The sequence below is a fragment of the Labrus bergylta genome, chromosome 19, assembly GCF_963930695.1.
Source record: "Labrus bergylta chromosome 19, fLabBer1.1, whole genome shotgun sequence".
NCBI classification, from domain to species: Eukaryota; Metazoa; Chordata; class Actinopteri; order Labriformes; family Labridae; genus Labrus; species Labrus bergylta.
In genome coordinates, this window is record NC_089213.1 from 22,381,030 (window position 1) to 22,395,852 (window position 14,823).

General features: G+C 40.1%; 1 protein-coding gene across 1 annotated transcript; it reads right to left on the reverse strand.

The window, feature by feature from the left end:
* Positions 1-249: 249 nt before the first annotated feature.
* Positions 250-14,262, reverse strand: tmem64 (transmembrane protein 64). Its single transcript, XM_020655332.3, has 3 exons — positions 12,708-14,262; positions 5,129-5,284; positions 250-3,642 (listed from the first exon to the last, which is right to left on the reverse strand). Exons 1-3 carry the CDS (start codon positions 13,416-13,418, stop codon positions 3,451-3,453), a joined length of 1,059 nt encoding a protein of 352 aa, XP_020510988.1. The 5' UTR covers positions 13,419-14,262; the 3' UTR covers positions 250-3,450.
* Positions 14,263-14,823: the final 561 nt, after the last annotated feature.

A 14,823-nucleotide genomic window follows, 5' to 3' on the forward strand; every position in this document is an offset into this window, starting at 1 on the left:
GATGCAAACAAAATTGCGCCTCAGGGACAATAACGATTTTCCAATCCAATCCAATAATACCCTTCGATACATTTCCCAAAATAATTTGCGAAATGCCTTTAAAACCTAAGTATGATTGAAAGTAACTTTTGGGGACATTTGTGTAAAGGAATTTCTTCAACATGTTTAAAATATAGAAACAGAACAATACATTTTCCTGAATGGTGATTCAAATGAACAGCATGCAAAAAGAGTGCAAGTAAACACATGTAAAAAGTCAGACAGTTTTATTTTCTCTCTCATAAATAACACTGAACAAGCATTGTACAGTGATAAATATCTATATTTATACACTGTAAAATTCTCTGTATTACAAAATACAGCATTTGTGTAATGCACTTGATACAAATGGGAAGTGTTGCATTTCACAGCACCAAACGAGACCCTTTAGGTTGACCCTTTGACTTCATGATGTCATACTGTACTCCTTCACAACAGTTCAGGTGTGCAGTGACAGCCCAGATACAGGTCTCGTGTGTGTGTGGGTGTGTCCATGAAATGTACTTCCCTTAGGAATCAGTTGTTGCATAACTATATCTAGAGTTAAGTAGAGCCCACCTAGGAAGAACCAAAACCTTTACTGTGAAAACTGCTCATTTTTTCCACATTGTCAAGTTTGTAAATCCCAAGACCAGGATATTTTGATGGGACAGATGATTCATTTTCTGGTGTGTTTTTTTTTAAAATCAGGAATGGTTAAACATCCAGTTATTTTTTTATTTTTTTTACTTAAGAACAGAACAGCTTCATTGAAATCGCACTTCCTTTGGAGGGTCAGAGGTCGTTGGTGTCAGGTGGATGCTTTGTGTTATTGTTTCTCATCACAAACTGGGGATTTTCTTCTCTTTTTTTTAAAGTTGGATTGTGAGATTGGTGTAAAAACAGTTTTTATACAAGTTACTAAACTCTGTCTTCTTGTAGCATTTTATCAAATCTTAAAGAGTGGGGGAAATGACTTGGGTTTGATTTGCTTAAAGTGAGTGAGGCGATGGGCGGGGTTTAGGGACCTTCTGAAGAAAGTCCTTCAAATCTAAATGTAGCTGTTCTGGTCACAGACATGTTTGTGTCTCTTCCCTATCACTGGCAGAAATTCTCCATCAGAGGCAGCGGGAGGTAACAGGCAGGTCAAACACAAACCTGGGAATACTGATACTCAACCTTACAGGGGACAGACAACTCCAATGCAGTTTTTGTTCACTTTTTAAGAAAAGAAAAAGAAAGTAAACAAGTAAACACTTAGGTAAAGATCTTATTGGGAGGACTTTTATCATATTGTTTTTGCTTTCAAACATTATTGCTGAATTCAGACAGGAAGGGGCCCTTTCAACCAAAACAAAGCATCAAAAATAACTCTACAGTGATTTAGAGCAGTGTTTCTCAACTGGTGGGTCGGGACCTAAAAGTGGATCGCAGAGCCATTTTCATGGGTCGCCAATGTGTGCCTGGAAAAAATATGGTTTTAAAATGTCTTTGAAAGTCTTGTTCTGTTCGGTCACATTTTGTACTGTCTGAGGTCCAAACTACATAATCGTTCATTGAGCAAATCTGATTGGTTGAAAAATATCTGATATTTTGGTCATGAGTTGGGGGTGGGTCCTGAGGCTAGACCAGTTGAGAACCACTGATTTAGAGGACTGACAGCATGGAATGTGTGGTTTGGGGGGGGGGGACATTAAATCTGGCTTTGATGGCGAAAGAAAATCAATGCTATGTCAGCATTATTTAACAGGCATTAGTAGAAAAGAAAATACAGGGACATAACGGTGGAAATTTCACACAAGAGCCCTTATTATTCCTCAATCAGACATGTCTGAGGAGCAGCATCACAATAATTAATGTAAAAAATAAAAAGTATTATCACATTCATCACTTAAGTGTCCGTGTTGTGTTTGATTGTCGGCTTCTGAGACACAACAGTTCCAACCTTTGTGCAACCAAACCCCTTCCTGGTTTTACGTCTCTGTATGAAAATAATCTTGTCGTAGTGGACTGTGCAAAAGAATCTATAAGTAGGATAGCTTTGTTGGTATATTATTAAGAGCTTAATCAAGAAAGGATTATTCACAGATACATTTAAAAACAACAGTAAGTCATAAAAGAAGTAAGTCACATGTAGCCTCAGGTAGGGCCAGTGTCATGGCATCTGAGAAGTGTTTTTCAAATTATGGCACAAAAAAAAAATAACAGCCTCTCTCTGCCTCATCTAGTTCACCATTTCTATAATGCAAGTAAAAACCTTCGATCAACACAGATCTTGTTATTTTTTTATGCATTATTGATTAGTTTGGTTTCAGCACTGAAATATGACATTCATGCCATTTCATCATATTGCACAGAATTGTCAAAACTACGACCCTAACCAAAAAGTATGTTAATGTAAGATTGTAAGATTCTCTTTCGGCGAAAAACAAACAAAAATAAAACGAAAAACAAAGGTAAAGTCAAATCAAAAGGAGATAGAAATATTCTCAGGAAAAGCTGGACATCTCAGTTTCAGTTTGGTGTGGGAATCTCTCCGCAGCAGAACATGTTGGCTGTGCTGCTGGAGGAGCTGATCACGCTGCAACTTTCTACTTTCCTGGCAGAAACATTCCTGAGTTTCCTGCTGTGAAATATGCTCTCCTCTCCAGCTGCTCTTATCAAAACTGCAGAAGCGCTAAAATGAACTTCAGGCAGACACGGCCAAATCTGCTGATGTGGTGGTACGCCAGCAGAAATCATACGGTCAGAGATGCTCAGTGAGAGAGCTTCCCCCTCTCTCTCTCTCTCTCTCTCTCTCAATAGTCCAAAAATAAGACACTTAACAAAAATGTTCTGAACTAAATCTCACCGACACATCTTTAAAAAAAAAGATCAATAATGCCCTTATTATTTATGTTGAGAATTAGCACTAGACCTAGAAAGTTAATAATAGTAGAGACACAACAGATGTAGTATAGAAGAAAGGTGCATAGGCTGGCATTCTTTGACACTGAAGTGGAAATGTGGTTCCTTGGTTCTCTAGGAAAGCTCCAGATTGCACATTCATTGTGTTAGCAGGCAGTTTTAGCCTAGCTTCTATTGAATAACTCACTCACTCTGCCACCTCTGATATTACTCAATATCATCATTTCATTGACATCTCCTGTAACAGAGTAAATGTTAAGTACCTTAAGGAAAATCATTTCAAAAAACTAAACAAAGACTCCCAAGACGATGTAGCACAAAACCATTTCCATCAGCATCATTTCTTCTTGGACCCACACTTCTACAACTTTGTACCGACCAAAGACGTTTGAACATTTCATACCAGCACTAGAACATGTTCCAGAGACATCATCGTTACTCGGCTCGATTCCCTTTAGCTCGGAGGTTTTTACAAGTCAGTGACCAGGCTTGTACAGATTACTGCCTGGGGGTTTCAGTCCTCAATCACACCACGTTAATGCAGTTTCCAGCGCTCGCTGTCGCCCTCTTGCTGCAGTAGGTGAATCCGCTGTGATTGGCGGAGGAGCCGTTCATGTGTGAACACTTCAGCTCCATCTGGCAGGCGGCGATGGCTGCGTTGAGCTCTACCTGAGCACGGTGCACGACGTAGAACATCAGGCCGATGCTAATGACGATCTGCAGAGGACAGAGAGGAGGAAATCGCTTTTTGTTTGGTGCATAGGAGCAGAAAAAGCGATAGACTAGGTCTGTTATGAGACCTTATATGGACAGTCTGTCTGAATTGAGCTGAGAAGCTAGTTAGCTACTTGGGAAGTTGGAAAGTCAACCTAAAAAATGTATAAATTGACATTTCAGAAAAAAACCCTTTGGATAACTTTCTAAAACTTTAATTGGAGTTTTTCACAAACTTTGACATTTTCATTCTGGGATTTTCAATTGGACATTATTTGTAAGTTTCTTGACATTTTTTATCAACATTTTTCTGAAACCTTTGGGCATTTTTGGGAACATTTGAGAAATGTGAGAAAACTCCAGATTTCTGGAAAACTTTTGTAAATGTTTGAATTTTCCTTTTGAAATATTTGCACAACTGTCAAGTCTTAACATGGACATTTGTTGAAACTCTTGAAAGTTTCATTAGGAAAAATTGGAAACTTTAGGAAAATTTCATATGGAAATTTTGTTTAACTGGAAATTTTCTTTTGAATTTCAATAAACTTTTTGTTTTTTAATGTTTTGAATTGATTTCCCAAGTAACTATGCATTTGGAAACTTTCTGAAACATTTTTTTTAGATTTATTTTGGGCTTTTCGTGCCTTTAATGCAGAGAGAGGACAGTGGATAGAGTCAGAAACCAGGGAGAGAGAGCAGGGAATGACATGAGGAAAGGGGCCACGGGTGGAAGCGAACCCGGGCCTACCGCTCAAGATGAGAGTCTCAATACATGGGACGCGCGCCCTAACCATTGCGCCACCAGCGCACCCCACTTTCTGAAACATTTGGTCACTTTTTGAAAAGTCTTTGCATGTAAAAAGTTTGTCCTGAAGTTCTACAACAGCACCAAATAATTGAGTTCGACTTTTATCTTCTCCCACCACTCGTGTTAAAAAAAGTCCTTCAGCACAACTGACGATTGGAGTGACAGCATTCCCTTCTGCTTAAAACAAGGATACCTACTTAATCTTAAACCTTTGACCACTGACTACTTAAAAACACTGAAAACAAGAGACCCCTGGTCTCTGAGCAGCTGTGAGGGTTAAATTCAGCTCAACAGGTGTTGGAAATGTGGCGCCAGCTGTAGATGACCTTTGGGTGAGCTGAACAGCACTGTGGGAAAACGTTGATTATCTACATAAGGCTTAACATGCATGTGGAGGTTTATGTAACTTCAGACTTGGGCATGAAGTAGGCGTGGAATCTTTGCACAAGGATTAAGTTTGTTAAAAAGATCTATTCTAAATGTAACGAATGGGAAAAATAAACTACCAAACAAAACATCATTGAAGACTAGTTAGTCAACAGCTGGTAGTACCCTTATTAAGAAACACCACAACCTCTCTTTAAATGGGTAGATGCTACTACTAATCACTCACTCACTGAATCTTAAGCATCAACTAAGAAAAAGGTGAAATCAAGACATAGTGCAGTACCACCACCTCACCTGCAGGCTGAACACAAAGTAGCCGCTGACGCTCTGCTCGGCAATGACGTCCTCCATGGTGCGAAGCGTGGTGCCCAGGTAAGAGTTGAGAAGCTGTGTGGGCAACAGACCCACAGAGGAGGCCACCAGGTAGTTTGGCAAGGACACGTCTGTGATCTGAAAAATCATAAAGAAAAGACAAAAAAACAAAAGAAGGACATCAAAACACTGGAAAAACTATACTTTACGCTTCTGCATTAAAATGAGAAAATTCCAAGTGATACCACACCTCCCTTGTTGAATCTATTTAGGTTAATCTGAAATCGTCAAGTTACACAAGCAATTATTAACATTTCAGAACTTTAACTTGTTTGTTCAAATACCTGAAACTAAAGCTACTTGAATAGCATGCTGTTTTGCACAATTTCTTCTGCAAAAATTAGACAAAGAAGATTAAGGTTTCAAAAAGTGTCAAAAGGTTTGGGCTCAACAAAAACTTAAACCACAGCAAGAATGGAGAGATTGAAAAAAAGGTCAGTTCTGATCATGATGTAAGTCTTTAACAATTTGACCCCAAACTCAAAACAAAGGTTCATTCACTTGGTTTTTAAGTTAAAGTCTTCATATGTGATTTTTCACACTTAAATGTAGAAATCAAGTATATCCTCTGAAAATAACTCTGTGAGTCATGACTGTCTACAATGGGTGTAACACCCGAGTCCCACTGTCTGTGATGTTTTCAGAGTTTTCAGAGTCCTATCTTCAGTTTGTTTACATCGCCTGGACGGCCGGCTGACTCCTCCCCTCGTGTATAAAAGTTGTTTAATTGAGGGACTAGAGAAAAGAAGAATAACATACTGTACTCACTGCTTAACTGTGTTTCTAGATCACGCTCATTTCAGGTAAATTTACATGCAGTGTGAAGATACGAGCATAATAAAGATTGCTAGCATTAGCATGCTAACACAACAATGCAGCTCGAGTTGTTTTGGTTTCATGCTGGTGCTCAAAAAAAAAAATCACTGGATCAAAAAACAAATCTGCATATAAAGCCTTTAAAGCAAATAAAGTTAAAAAAAAAAGTTGACAGTTCATTGCATATAAACCTCCAATTCAGTCACAGCACACAGACATACACAGAAGTACTGTGCTAACCTACATATATTTCATTATAGTATTTCTATATCCTGCTACTTTAGACTTCTTCTCCACATTATATACCTCTACCAGGGCTGCACGATTATGGCAAATATCATAATCACAAATCTTTTGATTGATATTGAGATCCTTTTTATTTATTTGACTTTTAACATTTGAAATAAAGAAATCAAACTACTGTTAAACAAGATTACTCGTTGAATTTACAACATCTGCATCACGTCGAACTTTAACACTCTTAAAATTTTGACCTACCTGAGGCCAAAAGAGCTCAGGTCATTATATGTTTCATTATTGAAAACTCTCGCATAAAAAATGATGCCTAATGAGACGTCTTTTTAACCTTCTACTCCAATCAATCTTCCATGACCCCCTGTTTGGGAAACACTGCTCTAAACAAGCCTGCAGTATAAGAAGTAGCTCAAACAAGCTCCAACTCAAAGTAGCCACAACAGTGAAATCCTTCTTTCACATGAGTGCATCAGTCCCAACAATCTATTATGTCATGTTTCCTCACTTCCCAGTGAAGGGAACTTCAAAAAATGAATACTTTTGATGCCTTGAGTATATTTTAGCTGAAGACAAAATGCAGGTCTTTTACTCTTTGGCATGGCTGTACTGGTACTGACCTCCAATTCACACATACTCTGTACGCCCATCCCCACTGGATCCGTCGAAAATAGACTCTCAGCTTATTTGAAAAGCGGCACATTTTCCTTCAGAATCTGCCTCATCATGTTAAAGTTGGCATAAAGATTGTTAGTACAACATGCCATTGGATGTCCAGCTGAGCGTCTCATTTCATATCTCATTACAAACACTAAATATAAACAAGAGTCTAAGTCGCGGTCACACTTGATCCTTTGATTAAATGATGACATAAGTGGACGTGGTGGTGCGGTGTGCTACTGCTGAGCTCGACGTGACCTTGGCTCTGTGTGCACTGTGACCAAACTCTGGTTGATAGCGGTGAGTCGGGGGGGAATAATACATTTCTTAGGACACTGATGTTATGAAACTAGTTAAACGAGCTAATGTATGTATCTACAAACAGGCTGTTCTCCTTGAGAGCTCATGTGTCCACACTATGTGTCAACACAGTCTAAACGCCTTCAGCCGATCTCTGAGACATGACATGTGAGCCTGCGACGGCTACAAAAGAAGAGGGAATATGCTGTCTTCTCTTTCATTCCCGAGTCGTGAAGCACATGTCCTGTGAGCTCCCTCCCTTCCCAGGCATGCAGTGCACGCAGCTGTCTAATACACGGCCAGGGGAAAGGGCTATTCAATTGGTCTTTTTTGTTTAACTGTACAGAGAATTACCACTGAACCTCCCACTTGCTTCTGCAGGCCTGGTTATCAAGATAATCTAAAAAAAATGAGGTTTAAAAAACACCCATCCTCAGCTTGACCTGATTTATTCAGAGCAGCAGCAATGCAGGCCTGAGTTTGTGCTCGTAAACAAAAGAAGGGAGTGGGTAAGTCGACTACATTGTACATTTTAGGACTATTTCTGGGATGCTGTTTTCCTTTTCTGAGTGCAGGGTTTACACCTGTGCAATCAGTTGCCACACAAACATGTTTGTTTGTAGTTAGGGGCCCGAGTAGACACAATGATTATTACCCAGATTGCTTCATCAACCCATCATGACAGTAGAGGAAGATGATGTCAGACCATAAAGCAATTCAAAAGGTCAGAATTCTGTGATTAATGTGCAGATGTAAATATGGATTCTTTGTCTGCATGGTACATTTTTTTTTCAAACCTGTCTTCCTGTTTTGCTAACTGCTGCAGTCTTTGAGTCGTTTCAGGTTACCCGCTATAATGTAGCACCATCGACTTCAGCAGAAAGAAACGGGGGGCATGATGAAATGTAGCCTCGTCCACAGAAAGTGCTTACCAAGGGCAGAGCAAGACAACACATAACTCTACCATGATCCAGTACAGGCCAAGAAGTACCCACCCACTTTTAGTTTCAGCTTTTTTATTATGGATAGTAAGATCATAAAGATACAATATCAGCAGGACGTCATAATGAGTCTCCAGGTAAAGATGAATAACAAGGTGTACAGTGAGAGGCGGGAACAGGGAGTGAATGTGGAGCAGAAGATGCAGGTGAACTCAGGGATTCAGCTCATTAGCCTGCTTCTGTCAGGGCCGGCTAAACCCCCCCAAAGAGGGCTGCACTCTGGTGTTAAGTTCTCAAACTAGAGAACAAGTTTCACATTGAGATTTGTGCATCAGGAGACAACAATTTGTGGTTACCCCCCCCCCCCCTCCGACCTTGAATAATTAGCCTTGTTACAAAGGCCCACTATGTAAGCACTAAGAGTGAACCAGGACAGTAAAGTTGTGGGCCATATAGCTGAAGAGAGATGCTCTTATACAGACTTTTCCTACCCAATACCTAGATTTGAGAATTGGCCGATAATGAGTACACCTTAAATACCAGTGCCATTCAAAGTATATACATAATATTGGAGGGAAACCCAAGATTGATGATATTTGCCAGCTAATTGGTTACAGTATTGGATCTGTACATTGACCTTCAACCTCATTATCTCTGTAGGATTATCACAAGTACCTCTACATTGTTTTTTTTTTGTACATTTGTGTTTTTGTGTGTGTTTGGGTCCTGTGTGTTGAAACAGTATCTCTAGGTGAGTGATGAATGGTCAAATCATAAAGGTGAGGTTGTGCTGAATAAAATGATACCAGGCACTTATATGATAAACATTTTTGATGTAGCCAGATATAAGTAAAATTACAATTATAGAAAAACGGCCAAAACAGCCTCAGACCTCACAGGGTTAAGTATATAGACGCATTAATAAGGATAGTGATAACAGCAGATAATCAGTAGTTTAAAGGAGCTCAGTTATGCTGATCCATGTGTGGTTTCCTGCTGCTCTGAACAAGACACTATGAGAGCTTCACGAGACTTGCCTACCACAGTAGTGTTTCAAGGACACGCCTACCCGGAAGCTGAAAGAGACAGCAACTGAAATGAACCTTTTCAGGGAGCGGCTGAAATAAGATAACACTAATGTCAATGCAAAATCTGCCAACAAAAGGCTAAAAAAACAGGGTAAGACTATGCTCAAAATGTAGGCTTATTATTTAATGTAAAACTAAAGCTATTTGATACGTCTATGTAGCCCTTAAAGCGAACAGTCTCATGGGCATGGCAATGAGTCAAACACAAATGAGCTGCTTTTTCAAAGACAAACAGCTGTCATAAGTTGAATTTAACCAGCAGGAATATGACAAATGTGACCTGGCGTACAATATGACCCACTTTTGTGTTGAGATGCTTGAAAGCTGGCATCCTATTTGGTGAAAGTGTTTGCTTTTCTCCAGTAGATAATGACCCAGAGAGCAAACTTAAAAAAAAAAAAACAGTATTTCACAAGTCTGTCAACTCTCCAGCCGTTTAATTTGACCCCTTTGCAAACAGATTGCAGACTGGAGCAGCAGCACTGCCAGTGACAGCGGCAGGAACATGTCAACACTGTGTAAACGTCTGTCCCTTTGACATTGACACCTAATTTTAACCGCTGCACATTGGAACAGTAAGTGCAATGTTGTAACCACCGTTAAAGCCAGATCCTAGCATCAGGGGGACAGCTCAACCTTTTGGACGCAGAGCTGTGTCCCAACCATGAGGCAGAGAGTATGAAACAACGACAAACAGAACAGAAGCCATTTAAGTCAGTCAGGCGAGAAAAGACCATCTGTCGGGTTTGTAGGTCCCGTTCAGAGAAGAAGCCTTTTTTTACAGGTGGACAGTTTCACATAGTGCGGCAAATGAAGAGGTATTGCTGTCTCAATTTTTAGCATTTAAAACTCCCTTTTCTTAGTTTGAAAGTGTCTTTTATCACATCACAGCAGCCTGAAAGAACATCTTGGAGAACAGTTTTCTTTAACCTACAATTCAAAGCAGACATAGACTGAAGATGTAGAACAATGGAGGAATGGATTTTACCTCTCTTATTGACTTAACTTAATTAACTTAACAAATAACAAATACATTATCTCCGCTTTCATGATCAGCTTAACACGTCAGCTCCAATAATCCCTTCCTCAGTGTCACAGCCTGAGCTTTTGAATTCGAGACGCCTTTCCAATAACAACCTGTAAATCATTGACACGGGCAGCAGAAATGTTTTCTGGAAGCAGTACCCATTGTAGCAACAGTCAGCTGATTCCTGGGATGATCTCACCTTAATGTTGTCAAATGACTGTGCCTAATAATCATCAGCTGATGTGATGTGTTCCGATCCTCATGTTGAACTAAAGTTGCACTGATGAATGTAGGTCTCCAAAAGTAAACAATGTTCACTGACAATGATATTGCATGACAAATTATAGTAGAATTAATATGTATTATTTTATTTCTAAATTTCTGTTGACACCCTCAAGACAGAGTTCAGCACTTAACTGCAGAGAAATATTGTTGAGGGTAACATCAAGGTCTCTCACGTTTTGCACCACCTTGCATGTTAATTGTTGGGCTTTGAATCAGTTTCATTACAAACTGTACTATACCCCCTCTTTAGACACTGATAGGATATGATATCCCACTGTATGTGACCATTTTTTTCCTTTGAATTAACTCAAGGGCTTGCTATAGACATGAGACTATCACATACAGTATAGGCCGTAATACGATTTTTAATGATGTGAAAAACAATCAATAAATGTAAATACAGAAACAAACTGTATGAATGTATCAGTGGAGTTAATAATGGGTAGAATAATCATGAGATGCTATATTTGTTTTAAATACAAGATGGGGGGTCATTTCAGCTGTGACAAAGTCACACCTATTTGAATGCTATTTGGATGGTGTTAATAAGGGTGATAATGAGTAAATGGAACTGTTGAAAAGTTAAAGCAAAAATAAGCAGATACTTTATACAGCAGAGATGTGAATCAGTCACCTCAGAAAACATACTGGAGTTTGCAGCATGCAATTACTGTGCTTGTGAAACTCACTCACGTCATTTTCCTTTTTCCTGCCTCAAGCCTGTGCATCAACTCCTTCATGCTCTGAGCTATAAATGCCTTTCAAGCTCCCCACTTTGTACCCACTTCTGGATGTTTGTGCTACTGCTGGTTTGTTCCTGTCAACACTATTTTGAATCCCTTCTTGGCATATACGTTTCCATAAACAGTCCTCTTTTCAAAACAGCTTTGGTTTAGACGGGATGAAAAGCTGCTTTCTGGTGTGGCAATACTTTTAATAGGGGAATATTGCACTTTTTAAGCTAGTTGTGTAAAAGCTTATTTGAAAGATTAATTTCGCCAGCCTAATAATTTTAATTTGTAGGAGAAATACTATTGTGTTCAGGGAATCATTCTGAAATCTGGTACCAGTGAGGAAAACCCAGCTCAATGTAAGAGATACTGTATAATCTGGTACAATCTGGTATAGTAATAAGAGTTTCTTTGCAGCAGTATGGCTTGCACTACTCTGGAGATCTTAACGCCTGAATTGCTCCATAACATTAAGTCCACCCTCGGGTCTGTATTCTACATTTATCACTCAATTACAACAGTTAAAACGTCTCTCACGTTGCATGAAATCCCATCTGATTATCAGTAATACAGTTACTCATCCTTAGGGGCATTTAACATTTGGAGGTATCAATGGGTTGACTGTGGAGGGTAATCAGTGAGTATAAATTATTCATGAGATGCTTGAAGGTCAAGGGCCTCAGGTTAAGTGTGGGAGTGTAGCTGAAAGCGACTCCCTGGTAATGCAGGTCACTAAATAGTGTTTTTATTGTTTTGACCAGTGATTTTCAATTTAACTAAAAGAAAACAACATATTATCATCATCATGTCATCATCTCTTTAGGGAAAAAGGTTTTTTCCAAATACCCATTTCTTAAAAAAAAAAAATATGAAACTGATTTTAAAAAATGTAAAATAATTAATGTCTTGGGGCTATAATAGAGTCCATTTCTGAGGTTAATTTTCTCTTTGTAGAAGACGAATGATTTCAGTTCTTTGGGGACTTGCCTTACATTTATGTCTGCTTTTACATCGTGGTTCGCCTTTAACATTGATGTAAAAGGTTAACTAATATGTCCAATGTCTGACATTCATTGCAAAAAAAATGAACAGTATATATTTGAATAGCTCCAGTCTGTTCATTTCAATCTGTTTCTGGCTAGAAACAGATTTAGGTTGGTAGTAGGTTGTAGTGTAGTAGGTTGGCCAAGCAATAAGAAAAAACATTTCCCTCAAGGTCAAAGGTTAAATTCTTGTGACTGCAAGTGAACTTTAGAACCATCCAATGGTAGTATGGACTTTGCCTCGAGCTCTTGTGTTGCTGAAACTTGTCTTGGTTCAACCTACATGAGTTTACAATAAACAAAACATGACTGTTTAAATGTCCATTTGGAGGGAAAAGGACAAGTGTTTTGTACTCACCGAGAAAACTGCATTTTGTAGCCCAAAAGGTATGGGGGTGAGTCTTGCTAAGGCCACAACTTTGAGTCCACTTCCTCCTTCCACCACTCTGATGACGGCGCTGAGCTGCTCGCTGTTCCCAACTTTGTTCAGCACCCAGTCAGTCAATAGTCGTTTGCACACCAGGTGTGCCACAAAGGTCCCAATCAAAACTCCAACCATAACTAGTCCCATCCCCAGCACAAAGCCGTAGAGGTAGCCAGCTGCCACATTAAGAACAATATAACCCCATCCACAAGGGAACGACACGATAATTAAACCAACTATAAACAGCATGGCTCCCACAAAGCTGTCCAAGCTCTCCACCCAGAGCAGCAGGTCCTTGAGGTATTGGCGCACCAGGGCGACCGAGGAGAAGCACACAGCGGTCAGGATGCATGCCAGCAGGGCGCTCTTGAAGCAGAAGGTGGTGATGCAGCATGGGTGCCTGAACTCGCCGCTGTTGCTGAAGGTTGTTCCCCCTGCAGCACTGACGACCTCGGGGTCCCCGTCTGATTTCCCAACGCCGGCCCCTGTCTCATCGAAGGCGCTGCATATCAGGATGTCGATTTTGTCACACTCCTCTGTGGCAGTCCTCTGCAGCCAGCGGTTCAGCTGAATCTGCGCCTTACCCACTGCATGCTTTACAAGCTTGGTGAAAATCTGCATGCTCGTGGACCCTGATATTGACATGTTGGCCCTCAGGTGAGCTCTGGGGGGCCAGCAGCACGGCTCAGATGACCTGACCTGTAGACAGCTGTGAGGGGTTGAGATATCCAGACAAGTCTTCACATCCAATAGAAGTTCATGTCGAGCAATCTGTTTGTTGAGGTTCAACAAAAGCAATAATCTATGATGTTTTAGTAGATGACTTCAGCACATTGTTACGCAACTGTGACGTGGGACACAAAGATGAAATCCGTCACTTTCCTTTGCCATTACATTACCAATGTAACAACGTTTATCTCGGGTACACCAGCTGATCACATCGCCGGTCCAATGACTTCAAAGTGCCAGGTTTGTCGTTTCTGCCCGAAACACTCGCCATACTCAGTTTCCAGCTCTCAGCCCGGGACAAAGTCAAAGGATGGAGAGAGCAGTCAGGACGGAGGTGACAAAACAACCCAGCACTCTTTTAGACTTAAGACTAGAATCAAAGTGGTACCACAATGTCAACTTCTTATGACCCGACCTGCATCGCCATCCAGCTAACGGGAGCACACTGGTTAGCATAAATCACGGCTAACCCACTCCTGTCGTGAGCTTAAATAACTCTGCGTGTAGAAAGTCCAGCGTTGCATTTCAGAGACTCTACCGTCGTGGCTGCTGGCCTCCGCGTCGTCTTCTCCCGTGGAAACGAAGCAACAAACACGGCCACAGAAGTCAGAAGAAATGAAAAAAAACCTGGTTGGTCCTCCTGCTAGCTCGGTGATGTTGTTTCTTTCGCCGTCCTCCGTCCACAGTGGACGCTGATGCCGTTAAAGCTATTCATACCGACCACTGTTTGTGTCCCAGAATGCCAAGTAACCCGCGGACACGTGACTATCCGTTAGGCGTTCTCATCCAATCAGAGAGCCCAGATTGCTATCGCGAGGTTTCCGCGGGATTTCACTACAAATGATGTTTGTTTTGGATCAATTAACTTAAACTGGTTTATGCTGCGGCTAGTGTGATGTCACTTACGCAGAATTAATTAATATTTTTTAATTTTAATAACAATAACTCTTTCCACAAGTGGAGGTGTACATACCTGGTATTATTCTATTATTGTATTTTTTCACCCTTTATTTAACGGATGTTTAATTTTTAACTTCTTGTTATTTTTAATAATTATATTCCTGCTTTCTAGAGCTGTTGTTACGCAAAAATTTCCCCCATTGGGGATCAATAAAGTTTATCTTTATCTTTATCTTTATCTTTATCTTTATCTTTATCCGGTGCTGAGAAATGTTATTCACTTACATGTTTTATTGTTTTGCCTCATCTTAGAGGTTTGAATACTTAAATAATTAACAGGGCGATAAAATGTAGCCACATTTCTCACACATATTCACATATATCAGGAATGTTTATCAATAAGTAGGAAGCGGTTGATGCT